This window comes from Sparus aurata, chromosome 18 (genome assembly GCF_900880675.1).
Source record: "Sparus aurata chromosome 18, fSpaAur1.1, whole genome shotgun sequence".
NCBI lineage: Eukaryota > Metazoa > Chordata > Actinopteri > Spariformes > Sparidae > Sparus > Sparus aurata.
This window is the reverse complement of record NC_044204.1, coordinates 5673164-5691836: the sequence shown is the minus strand read 5'-3', so window position 1 is coordinate 5691836 and position 18673 is coordinate 5673164. Positions and strand designations below refer to the sequence as shown.

At 39.6% G+C, this 18673-nt stretch overlaps 1 protein-coding gene across 3 annotated transcripts in view; it reads right to left on the bottom strand.

Annotated features, from left to right (window-relative positions):
- htr4 (5-hydroxytryptamine receptor 4) overlaps positions 1–18673 on the bottom strand; it is a 180060-nt gene that overhangs the window by 55612 nt on the left and 105775 nt on the right. For all 3 annotated transcript variants that reach the window (XM_030397373.1, XM_030397372.1, XM_030397374.1), the window contains one exon: positions 16449–16649. In XM_030397373.1, the coding sequence (XP_030253233.1) occupies positions 16449–16649 (201 nt within the window). The remainder of the gene's footprint in view (positions 1–16448; positions 16650–18673) is intronic.

The window sequence follows — 18673 nt, the reverse complement described above, 5'->3', positions numbered from 1 at the left end:
AAGAGCCTGATGAAGAACTGTAAAAATGTGATTTTTTTCACATGGGAATTTTCATTCATATTTGGAAAAAAGCCAATCACAACTTTGAACTGACAGGTTCACATGTGTTTCACCATGCCAACTGCATGATACAATGAAAGAGAACATGGAAGTCATATGTGAAGGAGCACATTTAATGTTACTGTATTTATACAATTATATTTACATTTTTATCGCTTGTTTAGCATGTGGGAATTCTCTTTTTTTTGTTTCTTTTGTTGAAAAAGCAAATCACGAGTGAAAATGTGATGATGTACACCATTTTCTTTTCATGCTTAAATTTCAGTTAACATGCAATACATGTTTGATTTTGTGATTTTCCTATGTGAAAAGGAACATTCGACATTTCACATTTGACGTTCTTTTTTTGCAATATTTAAAATTTTGGGTCACATGTAAAAAAAAAAAAAAACAGGTACATTTACAATTTATGTGAAAAACTGAAAATATCACACATGGACAGTCGAACTGTCAAACAATCAATTGACAGTCCTTTGTGAACACGTCACATGTGACATTGTTTTCTTTTCACATGTGACATATTTGTAGTGTACACTCAGTTTTTAAGCCTGTAAGTGATTGGTTGGTACTCGAAACATGTTAGTATTATTTATTTGCTATGCAAATAGCATTTAAAGTCAACAATCCCTTTCTTTCACTCACTCTGACCTGGATGTGTCTCTTTATTGTCCACTTTCTTCCCTTTTTCAACACACAATTCTCTCTCGCTGAGCAGCTTTGATTTAACACCCTTTGTTTTTGTCGGTGTGAGAAACAAACTAGATTGTGCTTGGTCTCTGTGAACCTGTCCAACACGATCATCTTCACAAAAAAGGAAAAGTGAATGAAAACGTTTTAATGCATATTTCTCTCTGTAGATCTACATCTGTCTCACTTAACTTTTAACTTACGCAACACCACACATCCGCTCTGACTTTGTTGCCAGCAAGTGTGTGTGTGTTTGTGTGTGTGTGTGTGCGTGCGTGCGTGCGTGCGTGGGTGCGTGTGTGTGTAAAGATGATATCAGCCACTACAGCAGGAGTTCACAGCATGCTGTGGAGCAGTGATATCGCTCAAGAGACGCGGGTGCTAAACTGGATGAGTGGAATCGCACGGATGAGAGAGAAATACTATGAATGAGTGTAGAGAGAGGGAGGAGGGCAAAAAGAGGGGGAGAAGAGCTGGGCAAGAAGAGGAAGAGAGAAAGAATGAAGGAAGGCAAGAAACAGAAAACGGAAGAGGGGGATAATAAATGAGGGGGACATGGATTAATCCCTCCGCATTAAAGGTCAAATGACAGATGCTCCGTTGCTTGCTGTAACAAATCCTCTACACCTGCAACTTACCTGGCAGGGTCAATGACTCTCTCCCTCTCTCTCTCTCCCTGTGTGTGTGTGTGTGTGTGTGTGTGCGTGTGTGCGTGTGTGTGTGTGTGTGTGTGTGTGTGTGTGGAGAACTCTGATCTGTTCCAGTATGATAGGAAACAGATGAAGTCGACCAGCCGAGACACTCAGACCTCCATTACCCTCTAACCTGATGTTTGTGTGTGTGTGTGTGTGTGTGTGTGTGTGTGTGTATGTGTGCGCGTGTGTACCAGACTGCCTCTGTGTGTATTTGCGTTTGTGTGCCTTTTTATCATGTGTGCATCCGTGTTACACTTCGGCCGGTTTATGATTTTCTATATGTGAACATGGTCGCAGGGCTGTGCCGAGCTGCGTGTGAATATACAGTGTGTGAGTGTACTGTATCCATCTTCATTACTTTACTTAAAGTTGAGATAATAACATGAATAAATATATGAATCAAATGAATCTCCTTTATTCTTTCTATTCTTGGAATTTACATTTCAGCGCAGTTGAGGTTGTATATTGGTTTCGCAGAAAGGAGGCCAGTACTTGTTCATTTCTTTTCTCAATATATATACTTGAAGACCGTGCATGCCCAATGAAGATGTGTTTTTAATAAGTTTGGCCTCTGTTCAGGTTAAGGCTGGGTTGGAATTACATAATGTGACCAAACCCTATGACCTTAAAAGAATAATAACAGTATAGCGCTGCTAAATCCAACAAAACTAAGAGGAGATTGAGGGAGCTGTCAATCAAAGTGCAGTCTAGTTCACTCCCACGAGGTCTTGAGAAGAGGCGACATTAGTGAAAACACCTGTGTGCACAGACGTGGAGGTGTCGAGGCTTTAAACACTAAAGAGGTTTCCATAAGACAAACTCTTTTTTGGTCACTCTGTATGCAGCCTGCCCTGTGAAGAAAGCAGGACTTCTAGCAGATAAAGAGCTAAATATGTTTTTTCCCTGGAAATGGTGGAGAATATAATATTAGTAGTTAAGTGTTCTGAAAATAATTCAACCTAAACAAATGTAAAGATGCAACATAAAGAAACATTCAGTTTAAACAAATCTGTGTTTTTGTAGGAAAAAAAATATTGCGGCAATTATATCATGCGGCATGTTCGATAAAACATGGGAACCTTGGACGTTACAGTGGTTTGCAGAAACGTCAACCGTCCTAAAGTCCTCTTAATGTCGCTTTTAAACTTAACTTGATTCATCACAAGAATGATTTGATAAGTTTGATAATATAACAATCAATTCTGAAGTTTCAGCTTTTCTCTGAGTGCCCGAGTCCCAAGCCCATCCTCCCTGCAGCAGCTGAATAAACACATTTTTATAACCTTTGCTTTTCCTCAGGTTAACTGAACACTGTGATCTGCAGCAGCAGTATTAAAGCTAATCCAGTTTATCCCATCCTCACTCACTGTTGATATTTTGCAGCCTCCCCTGCCAGCTCCTACCTCATTACCTGCTGACGGTGCGTGGCATTTCACAGCCATCAGTAATTTGGAGAGGCTGTGTATACTGTGTGTGGTCTGCATGTGCTGTGGCATTCAATAAAGGTCAAGAGACCCTCTTTTATTTGAATCGCCAAAATAGACTTGTTGAAAAGGTTGCTAATGGATTCTTTACGTGTGGAAATGGAGGTCTGAATGACACAACCTCCCACAGTCTGCGGCACAAGTCTAAATTCTTCCTTTGTCCCAATACACAAACACACACAGGCAGAAAAGCACAGTATGCATGCACACCCCCAGATGTTTGAATCTGTACAAAGAAGCGATAGTATGCATAGATGCACAATGGCACACTCTCTCTCACACACACACACACACACACACACACACACACACACACACACACACAAACACATGAACCTGCAGATTAGAAGCAGACGTGGCTCGGGTGAATGGCAGGATGTTTCTTAATGGTCCCCGTTTCCTTTTGATCTACAAAACATTTCTCTGTTTATGTCTGACATTTTTAATCAGACATTATTTAGATAGAAGCTGGTTTCTGAAAACAGACAAACCCAAAGAATGAATCACACGCTGCCGCAGGTCAACACATTCTCACTCCCAACTTGTCAAATGAGGCAGCTTGGACAGTGGCCTTACGCTTCAGACTATAACACTCTACATACCCCTCCATTGTCAGTTTTGCACCTGCACATCACAATAATACATATGCAAAGTCTGGTTAGATTTCAAAATAAAGCTTTCTGACAAACAGTTTATATTTTAAGACACATTAGGATGGTTGGATGGTTATTATTGTTGTCAAACGGTCATAGTTTGGTAAGGTTCAGCATAACTTACTGACCTGGAAGTTGAAGACTTGTGACTTGACCTGATTTGAGACCTGATGACTTGATTGACATTTCTTTGGTCATTTTATGTTATCAGTTAGTTGTTTTATAGCACAAGAAGACATGTCTCTGTAAATGTCTCTCTTCTCTGATCGCCTCAACTATTTAACACAAAACAGCACAACATCACCATCCTTTTGGTTATGAGGGTTTCTGTAGTCCAGCTGACCTGACTGATTTAATCCACCTGGAGTGAAGGGTGGATGCAATCAAATGCAGCACAGAGGAGCAGCACCACTCTTGGTGATAATAATTAAAAAACTACAGTCTCAGCCTGAAGAAACAGGGCCAGAGTGGGATTTTGTCAAATATTACATTACAGTGACTCAACAGTACTGCCCCGTCTTGTCAGTCACCCACATATGCTCCTTTTCTTGTGGACTGAAATGTAATCATCATCGGCAGGTTGGTGGCAAATGAAAGGAGAGATGGCTCGTGCAGGAAAGTGACATGTAAAAGGAGGCACCTGGAATAAATAGTAGAGTTGATACAGGCTCTGTATTTTTCTACAAGGCATATGCTGTGAGGCTCAGTTTGTCCTTTTCCCTCGCATTGGATGACTTTGCTTCACTGTCTTCAGTCTATTGTCTCTACAGTCACTCAGCCCACCTTCACTCCAGTCGTTCGGTTTCCTCTCGACGCTACATGCACTGAGTGAGAGAATGAGCCCTTTACATAATTGCTGTCATCTCCTCTTCTTGTCCTTTCTTGGTCTATTTACAGAACTCTTCTCTTCTATGACACAATCCTTTATCAGACAGTCATGTCACAGCACTATTTATCCTGCAAACCTGTAAACACAACACACACACACACACACGCACACACACACACACATAGCTACCGCTAGTTTACATGTAAAATAGTGTCCAATGATTTCTAACATTGATGATATTTGATGTTTAAATACACACATGGGCTTTTCTAATTCAATATGCCATACTGAAATGAATAAATTAAATAAATAAATCTCCAGAACAAAAAATCAAAACATGCCAATGTTTTCTGACCAATTCTCTGATAGAAGACAAAAATAATGTTTACACCTGTAATGTCTCCCCTTAAGTTGAGCAACAATTAAAACTGATTTATAAATTAAATCAAATTACCAAAACCAACTGACAACCAATGAATATTATAATTTTGATAATAGCCTCCTGCCGAATTCATGCTCCAAACAACTCTAAATATAGCCACTAACTGCTGCTAACTGAGCCAAGTAGCTAATAGCAGCTACAGTTAGCAGCAATTAGCGGCTATATTTAGAGTTGTTTTGGAGCATGAATTCGACAGGAGGCCTATTCCCACATGTGCAGTATCATATTAGCTGACTCTGCCTGGAAAAGGAGCCTGGAGCACCGTTTTTGGTGGTGTTCAGACTATCATCTCTTGAGGCACAAAGTGGCAAGAGGCTATCTGGTTAGCATGCTAACTTCACCAGATGTCTGTGAAATAACGTCACAGCTTTTATTTCTTCACATTTGTTCATAATTTAATTTTTCTTTTTAGAAACTTCTGGATGTTTTAAATGCATATTCTAACATACTGCACCTTTTAAAAAGGGTCGGTGTAATGTGTGTTTGTGTTTATTAACAACAGGAACTGTCTCATCAATATCAATATCTGTAATAAAGTAGAGTGACTCCAAATATGCGACCATGAAATGATGCCTAAACACGTATCTGTCTCTTTATTTCTCAGCCTATTATGTCACTACATGTAGATCTCTCAGTTTTCCTGTGTTTCTGTCTCAGGCTAAATGTTAGCCTCTTCACTGAAAGCCTTTGTGTTGGAGCATCCTCCTCGTGGCATTGGTATTTTTAGTCTTAATTCATTTCCATTCCGCCCTTTTCAGTATCTTCAGCTTATCGTGTTTGAATGAGAAGCTTTATCCTGCAGCTGTTCACTTAATGTTCTATGTTCTCTCACTTTCTCTCTGTTTTCTTCTCCATTTCCGCTCCCTCTCTCACTATCCATCTCTTTTCTTTCTCTTTCTCTGTCACATACACAAACTGGTGTTGTCTTTCTGCCAAATTCCTATAGCAGAAATACACCGGAGGCAACAGATTTCTTTTTCTGAGCACTACAAGAAGTGATGTTTCAAGATGCATCTTTTCTTCTGCTTTCAGCTTCTCTGTTTCAATTTGGTGTTTCAGTGTTTTTTGTTTCGACCTTTGACCTGCTTCAAGGTCTGTCAAGCAGAAACCTACAAAAAGCCTGTCACAGCAGACATTTTGACATATCATAGCAGGAAACGCAGAGGTCTGTGATGACTGAATTCTACAAAGCTGCTTCTATTTCAAGGTCTTGATGTTGTTCATATGGGCTCTTGTCACACTGTCATGGCTTACTGCAACACTTGAATACCAAAGGGCCTGTTTATTGTGACTATCAATGACACAAAGTCAGAAACACAAGTCAAAAAGTCGGCCAGGATGAAAGCCTCCTGTTGGAATTCAAATGAAGGATCCAGGACAAGTCTAACAATATGTCTAAACACATCTGACAGAGCAAAAAGCCTGGAATGTAACTCGCACATTAACAAAACTAGAAGTGTATTTTTTACACTTTTTTCTTATATTTGTTATTAATTAAGCTGTGCTGAGTCAGCCAACTCTGGAGGCAAGACCTTCTGGAGGAATTAACACCAGGAGACCCATCGGAATCTGCTCTGATCCAGAGCAGTTTATCGACAGGTTGAGAGTTCAGAGATTACTTTTTAAATTTTGGGAATTATCTTTATTGACTGCAGCAGTGATCCGAGGCAGTGACCTCCAATGTCAGGTGTTTATGGTATGAGGTTTGAACATTGTTGGAAACATTTGGGTTCATGTAAGTAGACAACTCAATGAGATATACAACAAGGGTTGTTTTTTAAACATTTAATGCGGAAATCTTTTATATCTATATATATCATATATCTTTAAGTCCAGGTCCTAAACTTTGCATCCTGAATCGCTGACAGGTCATCATGGACTACTTTTCTTAAAATTCTACATTACATAAGTGATACTAATAAGTCAGTAATAGTAAAAATAATAATCCATTTGAAGGATTTAATGTCCTATCCATATATGACGAGGATGGGGGTTCAATGTCAAAGTGTCCTTGGGTAAGACACTGAATCCAAAGTTGCTCCCTCAGTGTATGAATGAAGAAAAAACTCAAAATTCATGGGATGTAAATGACTTTTAGGCAGGGAAATAATAAGGAATATCTTGCCACGATGCACCAGAGAAGACATGTTACTGATAAGGGGGAAAATCATATTAAAAGAAAATATATATTTAAGTGAAATGTGTAAATAAGCAGACAAGATAAGATCCCTGGCTGAGTTTCAGCTGATTGAGTCAAAATGATTAAAATCCTCACTTTGCTGCTCTGAAGGAAGAAGATGGCTGCCAGCACCACATACATGGCAAACCTTATGTGACCCAGTGCAGGCTAAAGCCATGTTGTGTTTTTCTAAACACTCCATCAACAGCTCAACTGAGCATTCATTTTTTGGGTCAGGAGGTACTTTCTACATATTGAAATCAGCAACAGTGTTTGACAACCGTAAAGAAAGAAATAAAACGGTAAAATTAAAGATGACAGTATTTATACAGATTGTGAAATGTGCCAGAAATTTTTGTCATTTTTGTTTTTGTGTACTTTTATGTTCAGGTTTCTCATGGTTTCCGTCTGTGTTTATGTTATTTTCTTCCAGCGAACAGATGCTTCCTGACAGAGATTCATAATATACTTGGAAATGTGTTTTTGTTGGTTCCCATTGTCTTGTTTTGTTCCCTTCCCAGAAAATCTGTTTTATTCAGGAGGCTGGAAGCTACAAATGACATCAACAGCTGTCCTTAGTTTCTCTGTAAACATGTAGGAAGGGATTTTTCCATCAGCCTTTCACTCAGTTGTCACTATACTATCTGAAAATGTTGGTGTGCTGTTGTTGTAAGAGCAGTATTTTATTTAATGTTGTTGTTCCATAAATCAGTCCAGGACATCTCACCAAATCTAATTATCCTCTTAGTGGTAGTATTGATTGTTTGTAAAAAAAAAAAAAAAACATAAATAAATGGATGAATCTCTTAAAATGAACAAGATATTGATTTGCTGGTGTGAAGAATAACAGTGATCTCATTGAGGGTAATCTAATACAATTCTGTGGGATATCGGGGCTTTTGAGAAAACAGAATTTTTGCAGAGACAGCATGACTCTTATCTATTGTTCCAAAAAAAAAGATGGTACACATAAAATATGTTTAAGAGGGGGGTATTTTTCTATAATGTGAGAAATTCATGTAAATACTGTCACTAAATGAAGCATATTGAGCTCCACCCTAAAGTTTACTTAAGTTGGCTGTTAAAGGTTTATAAAGATAAAAATATCTATTTAATCTGTGTCAATTGGTTGGTTCAGTATGCCACAAACAAAGTGCTTTGCACTGCGAAACGTTTCAGATGTCATGAGTCAAACAAATTGAGAGATAACAGCTCAAACTGTTTGACAGTCTCTCCTATTGAAGTTTATATGGCAAAGTTTCAGGAGCAGGACCACACCTCAACAGCGCCAACTTCCGATATTCCTATAAATAACCACCTGACCCTCTCCTCGTCTTCGCTGTCGTATTCTGCGCCCCTCCCCCCACCCAATTTCTCTCTCCCTGTTTCTTCTTTTCTTTCCTCTCCTTCGTAGGACCATGAGGGGGTCCGTTGCTGCCCGAGTGCGGCGGCGGATTCTCTACAGAGCTTCCCCACAACGCACTCGAAGAGCTCGAAGAACCAAGATCTTCAACGTTTTGTTTTCTCTTTCTTTCATAATAAATCATTTAAACGTATCTTGTTGAAGGTGTGTTCCTTGCTAGTGAAAAAGACATTCATGGTACTCCACTTGGTTGTACACTCTAAAAGAAAGAGTAAGGTGGAGAATGAACAAAAGGAAAGATTGAGAGCAAAGTTTGCAATGTTGCTAGATTTGCAAGATCATGAGCTTGTGACTGGCCAAGCTTCAAGCTCTGCACTTGTGGCAGAACCACAGTGGCACGGACCAATCAGCATCCTTCGACGAACTATTGGCAGATCGAAATCGAAGACCATAGGCGCTGAAGGCTTCTTGAAAGACTTTTCCGCTCTTCCTTATTGACATTTCTACACGACTTCAGTAAGAGTTGAACTGACTGCACTGGGGGTAGTGCTGTTACTGCTTCTACTTTTGATCTGATTGGTTGAAGTTAGCCCACAATAGACAGTGATAGGCAGATGGTTTACCCAATCATCTGCCAAGTATTTCTTGAAAGTGTCGGGCCCTTTCCAAACACTTTCTTAGTGCAACCATAAATTGATATACTCTGGTAGGATAATAACCCCATTCAGAGCCAAAGTTAAATAGTTGTATGGTGAATATCTTACACTTCTTCGCTACATTTTCCCCCAGGTGCATTATAATCTTTCGCTTTAAAAACACATATGACTTTGACAATCCCCCAGCAATGCTTTCCTCAATCAAACCTCCTCTTTAACACAGTTAGATATGTGTGCATGCTTGGTCTTTCTGCATGTGCTGTTTTTAGGTGGCATCCAGATGTTATAGTTTTTTCTTCAGAGCCCAGACCTCAGCAGAGGTCGAGCCTTTTCCCCATACACTTGAACCAGTGCCCATCAGCAGCCAGAACGTGAAATGCCAAAAGCTGGGGGCGAAGACTTTGAACTAGTGAAAAACAGGTCCACAACCTTTGATTCTGATTCTGCTTTGTCTTCAATTCAATCTTACTTTGGCCAACAAAGGTTAACTTGAATGTCGCGTTCAGATTAAAACATTTTCCGACACACCCACAGGGAGCTAATTAATAGTTGTGTGACTGATGTGAGAAGGGATTCTTTACCTTTGTTTCTGGGCATCTGGTGGTAAGCCCAATAGGGAGATGTTCCTTGGCTTAATATCTCCACTCAGCCTTTTCTAAAAGGTCAAACATTAAAATTTGAAGGCATCTCGAAAGTTGAAGGGAAGAGAGAGTTTCTTTTTGACTTCCCATCAAACTTTTATGTCGTGTGTCATATTATGAGTCATCCAAGTTGCCTGCTTCTGCAGCCACGGTTAATATATTTCTGTTTGCTGTTGAAAGCTTATACAGTTGCTTTTTTTGTGAATGGGAGTCTAACTCTTTAGTGTTTCTTGAGTGCACAGCCAGCAAATAAAAATTTCAACTCAATCAAATAAACTAAACTGCAAAGTGTTATTCCAACAGCCTGTACTCAACTTTACCCGACGTTGTTATTTTTGCTTATAGGTCTTTTCTTGGAGGATCTTTAAATTATTCATATCCCTTTAATCTGTAAAGATAAAAGGCTATGGATGTCAATAAACCATTATTGACAAAAATGTTGAAATTGTGTTTGAAATGGAAAAATACAAGAATTGGTTATGTTTTTTCATTCATTCTAAATGTAGAATGTTGAATAAAATATTTTACTTATATATACTCCATAGCTTATTTAATGTATGACTATTTCTCTCACTGATAACACAGCTTCCTGCTACATAAAGAATGAATACTCTCTCTACTAGGTTTTCTTTTTTTTATTTTTTTTTTTATCTTTATTTCAATTTAAACAGAATTATGTAAACAACTTTCTCCTGTGACACTTTCTTGGCAATCCACTGGCGCCACTACTCCTTCTGACATCATCAGGCACCTAACATAAAGGAGTGGAAGTCATAAGTCTGTGCATTCCAGGGTAAAAAGAATGAAGGCTCACACTATAATGGTTTTTACTTTACAAGATCATGTAAACAATAATCTCCCATGGCCAGTTGAGAGTTACAGAGCTAACAGGCAGTTTCTGACACAAAACTGTTTGCACCCTTACATGGTTTAGGGGCCCTAATCCCAAGTTACCTTGGGGCCTGTTAGCCTCCCTGTGGTCAAGGTTTCCTCACAATCTGCATTTAAGCCCTGTTGTTCATATTTGGCAACCTCATCGCTCTAATTTGCTCATTTTGCTCCAATTTAGGCCCCAGGGCAGAGCTGTCTCTCAAGGCTCTTTCAATATGATTGGCAGAACTAAAACCCAACCACAGCCTGAGAGGTTCTGCCCCAAGGGGCTCAGTCACAGAACCAGGTTTAAGCTCCTTTGACGATAAAGCATGTGTACTGTACACATTTGCTGACACTACACAGTTTGAGATTTGTGGATATATTTTCCCTACGTTCAACCATTGGCTCATTTCCCTCCCATTAATTTCAGTGCTGTATCAATCTCTTGAAACTTGCTAGAGTTGCAAAAACTCAACATGGGTGAAATTTCCACTGGGGATTGGGTTGGACATGTCCCTATCATTCACCAGTTCCAGTTTAAAGCATGTTCTCAGTCATCATATTCGAAAGAAGTTAAGCTTTGAGTTGATAGAAATGATAATATGCCTTTTATCATCAATCACTTAATAATGCAGTGCAAGGCTGCAGTCTTTGCAGTACATAAGTAATATATTATCAATCACGTACAAAGTCAGATTCATTAAAGCCTGTGGATACCATTTTGGGTGGGGTAAAATGTTGACCCAAAATTGAAAACAGTCATTATCACCTCACCCCCATGCTGACTGAATGTCCGGTGAAGTTGTATACTCCACCAAACATTTCTGGAGCTTCACAGTGAAACAGCGCTGCCGCATTCTATAACCACATGAAGCAGCTGGGGAAAAAAAGTAACTAAAATGACTCTTAACAGCTCATGATGCGTAATCCTGAAGTTTCCAGAAGCACCGGGATCCAAAATTGATTTGAAAAGACATTATTTACGCCCTTTTATTAAGGCAAAAACTTCACTGTAGGTGCTAAGCTTAAAGTGTTAGCGCGCAACCCATCAAGACTGGGTGGGAGAGCAAACTCAGCCACGCATCAAGGGTGTAAATAACATCTTTTCGGTTAATTTCTTAGGTTTTAAACTATAAACCCAGCTACTTCAGTCGTTTAGGAGAATGCTGCAACACTGACTATGAAACTTCACCCAACCTTCCATTCATATGGGGGGTGAGTAGATAATGCCTGAAATGTTAAGGTGAGTTTTTCCCCTAACGGACCCTTGGACCTTTAATATTCATTGTGATTGATCATATAACCCAGTGGGCTAAAACCGAAAAATCACTGGACCTTTAAGGGTAAGAAAGTCATTTAAGTTCAACGGCCAACAATGAATGTTGGCGAATGTTCCCTGGTGAAAACAGGTAGAAAAATGTTATGCATGAAAGTAAGCTTTTTTTCCCCCTCTGTATTCTAAATCCATAATTCTTTGTTTGTGTGACGAATTGATAGTGTTTATCTCACCCTGGCAGATGAACTCCTAAACACAAAAAGTAGTTCTGGTTCCAAGTTATGGTAATGAAGGAGGATTTCTGACAAATCCACTGTTAAATCTGTCAGCGCCTGTTTTAATCTGTGGTGCCGTTTGTTTCTGTTGTTCTGCAAAGCATGAGTGTTTTTATGTGTTTGCTTAGTATTTTAAATATCCCGCATCACATACACACTGTACTGAATAGACACACACACACACACACAGTTTCATTAATTCTTGGTATTATCATGCAGTTTTACATAAGCCTAACCCAAATCAGATGGTGGGATACTGGTTATCATACCAGGTGCTTTCTTTTTTTACAGTATAAGACCATAAATCACAAATACGATATGAATGTCCTGAATGCAGGGGAAAAGTATCAACATCAGCAAAATAATTCTCAATAGAAACCTCAAAATCAACAACAAAAGAAGGAGGCAATTACCGTAAGTGTACGAGGGAGTTGCAGTCAATGTGATATGATTTACTGGGGACAGGGTGGACTTGGGGGTAATTAAGGGTTATAGCCTCACTACAAATTCGAAATGGAAGTTCCAGGATGCGGAGGCAGCTGTACGTATAGAGAAGCTCCTCCGGCCAGATAATTGAATGAAGAGCCCATTTCCTCCCTCATCCTGCTAAGCCTTGCAACTTTGCTTCGTCTAATTTGGAACATTTTCTCGTGTGCGTGAGGCTCCACGAGCGTCGACATCGAAAAATATCCCTGCATTCCTCCAGTTCCTCCCCATCTCTTATCGTGGACACATTATTACTACATGAAAATCAGAAAGTCACAGCACATGTACTTTAAAACGTCCTACAATTACACGCAGTTGACACATTTTTCATGAGCTCTAACTAGAAATTTCTAATAAATAAAGTATCCTCCATTTTTTTCAGGCTATTACTATTGGAGCCTCTTTTGAAAAGGTACTGAGTATAAATGAGCTTGAGAAGTGAAAATAGACCCGTGATAAGACTGTGACTTTTACTCACATCTGATCCGCTCTAAGCACTGTCAAGTTTAGCTGAAGTTTTATCCACCTGTCTGCATGATAAGGCTCACCCTGTCTGGTCACACATCACAGGCTGCCAACCTCGCTTGTGCTGACACACAACACCACCACCATACAGTGAGCAACACAAAGATAACACAAACTTTCCATCCAAGTCAGAGTTTATTTACTGAGTAGCAAGCTCCTACATTCATTGTAGACTGTTGGTATAAACCTGCCACTGATCACCTATTTCAGTCGGCTTTCTCCTTCCTTCCACGATCTGCGTTTTACTGCTTTGATAATCTCATCACTACAGGTAACAACAAAAGGCCTCCGAACTAGCAAACCACACGATGAAAAAGCTAACCCATCGAATGTGAGCTAACCAATTAACAAGTGATTTCCACTTCAGTCAGAGTGTGAAAGCGCACTGAAGGTACAGCCTCTGAAACGACTGACTGTATATAAAGATCACACATATACTATTTGTATACAGTCTTGTCCAGTGGTCAATCATGGTATTGGGGCTAAATATTCCCCTCTGGCCCAAAGAACATTTTCCCCATAGACCACCATCATAAAAGAGTCCTCAAACTGTATACAAGGTTATTAACTGTATAACTCTTTTTATTGAGATTGTTTTATCCATAGAGATTTGACATTCATAAAACTTTTCTCAGGCAAAGAAAAGCAATTTAAAAATCTGTGTCATCATCCCAATGTGAAGTCTATGGGCAGAGCAGGAATTTCTTGGCAGGGCCACTAATCATTACAGTTTTTTATTACTGTTTTTTGGCATCAGCAAAGAAATTCTCATGAACCTGAATAGACGACACTTTGCTTTCACTATCTAGTGGAAGTCCTCCCCCCGAAAAGCCAAAGCATCTTGATTGCTCCCTGGTCCCGTTTGCAGTTGTGAGCAGATGGCAGGTTCTTTTCCCAAAAGTGATTTCTGACATCTTAGGTCATTCTGACCATGCTGATGTATGTTCAAGTGTTCTTTTTTCCAATGAGTTTAGTTTGAATCTGTTATTTGATGCTTTAAACATGGGTTGAAACATCATAATTTGACAGCTGAGGCGTGAGGCAATAAAGTCAAGTGGTTGGATTGGTGGCTCCCCAACCCGATCTCCACTCTGCAGCCTCCTAACGATGTCACAAGAGTAAGATGGCAGCACTTGTACTCTTGATATTTTGGCTTAGTTTTTGTGAGAGTTAGAGAAACTAGGAACTATCTTGTTCACTTTGACATGCCAAAGCTATGGCCCGTCAATGTTTACAAACTTCATTAAGCAATCATACAGGATGAAAAACAGCTCTCCGTAAGTTTGCTGCCACAGGCACACTTTGGCTGGCCTTGTGTCTCGGCAGAAGTGAAACAATAAGACTTCTCAATAAGAATGATTTACACTCCTATACTATATAAACAGCATGTGTATGACCTTTAGGGAGCCTGAGTGAATAACTTTCAAAGTGCTCCCCCTCAGTTTGAATTGTCTGTTTTGTTTACGTCTGCTGCTGTGCTGAAATTTGTCGGGTGCTGTAAATTTCTCCTGTGTTGAAATGAGGAGCTGGCTGCAGAGGCATAAAAAAAATATTTATCCAGACTCACCCTTCACACAATCTGTCCTATCAGTCTGGGAGTCCTCTCCCGAGTTAATTTCAAAACCCTTTAAAATGAGAGCCACTGCTTGAATCAGGTGACACTCAGAATCGACTGACCATTATACACAGTGTGTTTCAGCGTTTTCTCAACTTTATGTGGAGGCAGAAAGATGGTTGTTCTACTAATAAATCTTTTTCAGTTGTTTGCTTACATAATGTCAGTATTTCTAACTGTCTCCTCTCAAAAGAAAAACAAAACTATTTATGAGACAAGATGACACCAGGGGGAGGCAGGAAATTACATCTAGGTCTTTTTTGTGATTTAGGTGAACTGACACTGTTACCACCAGATATGTGTTCGCTGTGTTACATCTCCGTCCCATCTCTGGCAGTCCGAGCCCTCTGGAACAAATACGCAAGGCTTCCATTTCTGGCGGATGCCGGAGAACGACGCAGCAATTTAGCTGAATTTAGCACAGAGCAGACGGGAAGTCACGCACTGAGACAACAATATAGCATCTGGTTACTTTTCAAAATAAAACACTCTGTGTTGACGCCAGCACATGAATCTCAAAGAAGAGACAAACACAAGCTCTTCTGCTAGTCCTTCGGTCGGGAACACTTCGCGTTGTTGTTTTTATACCACATACCCATAACTGCGAGTGATTATGTGATTATTGCAGGAACTCCTCGGACTCGCGACACCAGCTGTCGACCATACTGCGCCGTGGCGGACTCAAAACGCAACTACACATTAAGTCAGATCGATTCACTACATCACCTCCCGGACCCATTAAAACAGTGATACCACTGTGTCACTCACAGATGTGTCCTCACGCTTGTCCAGTGTAACCCTGCAGATGAACACTATTTCATGTCGTGTGGTGGTGTGATTCGATTGAGCTAGATCATGAACAGAACATCCTGCAAAATCCACAGTGACTTTTATATTACAGACTTACACTTAACATCTCTTGCATTTACAACAATCAAAAGGTTTTATATATACACAACATTTTTGACAGCGTTAAAAATACCCTAAAATCATCCCAGTTGCGCGTATAAATGTTGGCATTTTATGTATCTGCAAACCACAGATACGTTCACATTTGTTCTGTACATGTCATATGAACCATGACTGAGCTGACTTTCATGTTGGTAGGTGGAGGGGTTGGTAGTGTCAGAGGTGGACAAAGAGGTTGCCAAGCCAGAGACCACTATCAAAGACATTGTCTCAACATAAAGCCACTAAATATTTTCAATGAACGTTCTTTCCTGGAACAAAGCAAGTTTTTACGTGACGTCAGAACAGCACAATTTCAGCCGTGTTGGTTATCGCAGGGTATCTAATGTTGAGTAATCATGATGTTAAAACAGGGATGGAGAACACTGTGTAAGAAAGAGAACCTGCAACTTCTCTTTTTCTCTTCAATTACATTTTTGTTGAACAGAGGCATGAAACAGGGAGGAAAAGGTGCATTAACAAATTCATCTGGCCTAATGTCAGCATACTCAGAGATCGAATATTTCGGATTAGGAGTGACTTCACGACCAAACAGGCAATATTTCTCTGTAATTACAATTTTACACACAGAGCAGACAAGCCCCCACACACCTGAACGCTACATGACAAAAAATAGCACATTAAGCATTTATAATGCATTATATTATTATATATATTTTTTTTTTTAAATATTTTTGCAGGTTTAGTCTTTCATGACAAATCAAACCAACACACAAATGCATGAACACCAAAAATCTGACCTGTCCAGGGCGATGCAGCACAGGTGCAGTATGGACGCAGTGGTGAGCAGGACATCCAGCGAGGTCCGGACCAGGCAGAAAGTCTCGCCGTAGATCCAGTGCTGGTGGACCAGCTCGATGGCACCAAACGGCATCACCAACACCGACACCAGCAGGTCGGCGAAAGCCAGAGACACGATGAAGTAGTTGGTCTTGATTTTCCTGATGGAGAACACATGGAAGGAAAGATTTGATAATTTGGAGACAGAATAACAAAACGCAGCAGCTTAGTAATATATCTTAATATTCTACCAGCCTTGTGGCAACAGATTGTGTTTGTTTCTTTCCTGTTTTAACATCCCCATGCACAAGCTGGGTTAGTTCAACCACCTCAACCACATCCAAAACCTCTGGGACTAACTGGAACACCCAGTGTGCAGCCAGTGTTAGACTTTACTGAGTCTGAATAAAGAATGGGAGCAAATATCTGCAGCCATGTTGGAAAATCTCTGTGTGGAGGCTGCTGAAGCAACATATGGATGCCCATGGTCTCCAAAGCACATACTCTGTAGTCTTTGGAGCCACAGGCGCAAAAATCAACCAAAAATCCAAAATTCCATATTTTTCCTTTTACTTGTAATGTATTTATTCATTGCTTTGAGAACTACAATCACAGTGCCATCTAGTTCCATTATAATTGAGAGAAAGCACATCTCTTTGGCCACTATCTCCAAAACTCTGCAGCTTATACCAAGGTAATCTAGATGGATAAACGGCATTAGATGGTTTTGAAGGTGTAGGTTGTTGAAAAGTGGCCAGATGCACGTTTTCCTGTGCCTATAACCATTAGCTTCTCATACTGTCAGGACGAGGCTAATACGGGTAGGAAGTACTGTCCCAGGTGGGTATTTCCAGAGTGGCATGACATAGAATGGACCAGAGGTCCTGAGAGCTGAATGTCAGCCAAGCCAGGAGGATGATGTAAGTAATAGGATATAGTTGTAAAGTCGCACAAGCAAACAACGTCACAGTCTCTGCTACAGCATGGCTTTGGATCTGGATAGATTTTCGAGAGTGTTTTCAACATATCTAACATATCCTCCATTTTATACACTGCAAATTCCTTCATTTTGCTGTTGTAAATAATTACATTTAAAACCACACTTTAGCCATTTTGGAGAGACACTGCATAAAAAAGTATGTGCATGTACACTAGTTAGTGTTTTTACACATCAATCCGAAATATAGCACACTTGTATGAAGGTTTACAATTCATATTTGAATACGTTCAGTGTAAAACAATAATATAGGAATGTGACTTCAATGTCCTTTTTTTGAAAATTAAACAATTTATTCTTATATGATGCTGGTACAATATATGTTAATGCTACAAGTGTCTGCTTCAATTTAAGCCATAAACTGTTTCTGTGTGGTTTACATGAGAATCATTAAGCAATAGATATAGGAATTTAAAAAAAAGGTGTAAATACAAAAAAAAAATAACTGTCAGCAGAGAAAAGGATGAACTTTAAAGTTCACTTGGCAATCGAAGGCACACTGAAGGTGTCTTCAAGCACTGGCGAAGACACAAAAAAAAGGAAATGGAATTTGAAATCAAATATTGCTTCCATTTCTCACAAGAATAATAGATTTCAGGGGTACAGGAAAACAACAATAATGGAGGGAAAGAACTAACAATCATCTTCCTGAACATGGAGGAGGGAAGAGGAGGAGTAGATGACAGAAAGATGCTGAGTTGTGAAAGTGAGAACGTTAAGAAAAGTCACCAAAAGGTCAACATTTCTTAGATGGGGTGAAAACCACAGAGAGAAAAAGATTGAAGTGAATCTATTCTGCAAACAGGTCAAAATTAAGCATAAGAGACACAGGACTGAATCCACCCTGATTGCTGTAGCCAACAACCTGCAGAGTCTTTATCCCGTCCTGGTGATGTTCCTGTACTGCTGAGTGGCTTTTCTTGTGTCTTGTGGACTTTAAAGAACATTTTGATATTACATACAATATTGATGCTCTGAAATCTCCTCAAAAGCACTTCATATCTTTTCGGACTTTGCCAGAATATCAAGTATCACAATATCTCCTGCTGCTATTGCGACAATATTTTACTGATGACTATTAGTACTTCATATTAACATCAACATTCAAACATTGAGATTTTTGATTAATGATCATCAATGATATGGATATAATGACTAAGTGGGTAAAGACAAGTATTAGTACAAATA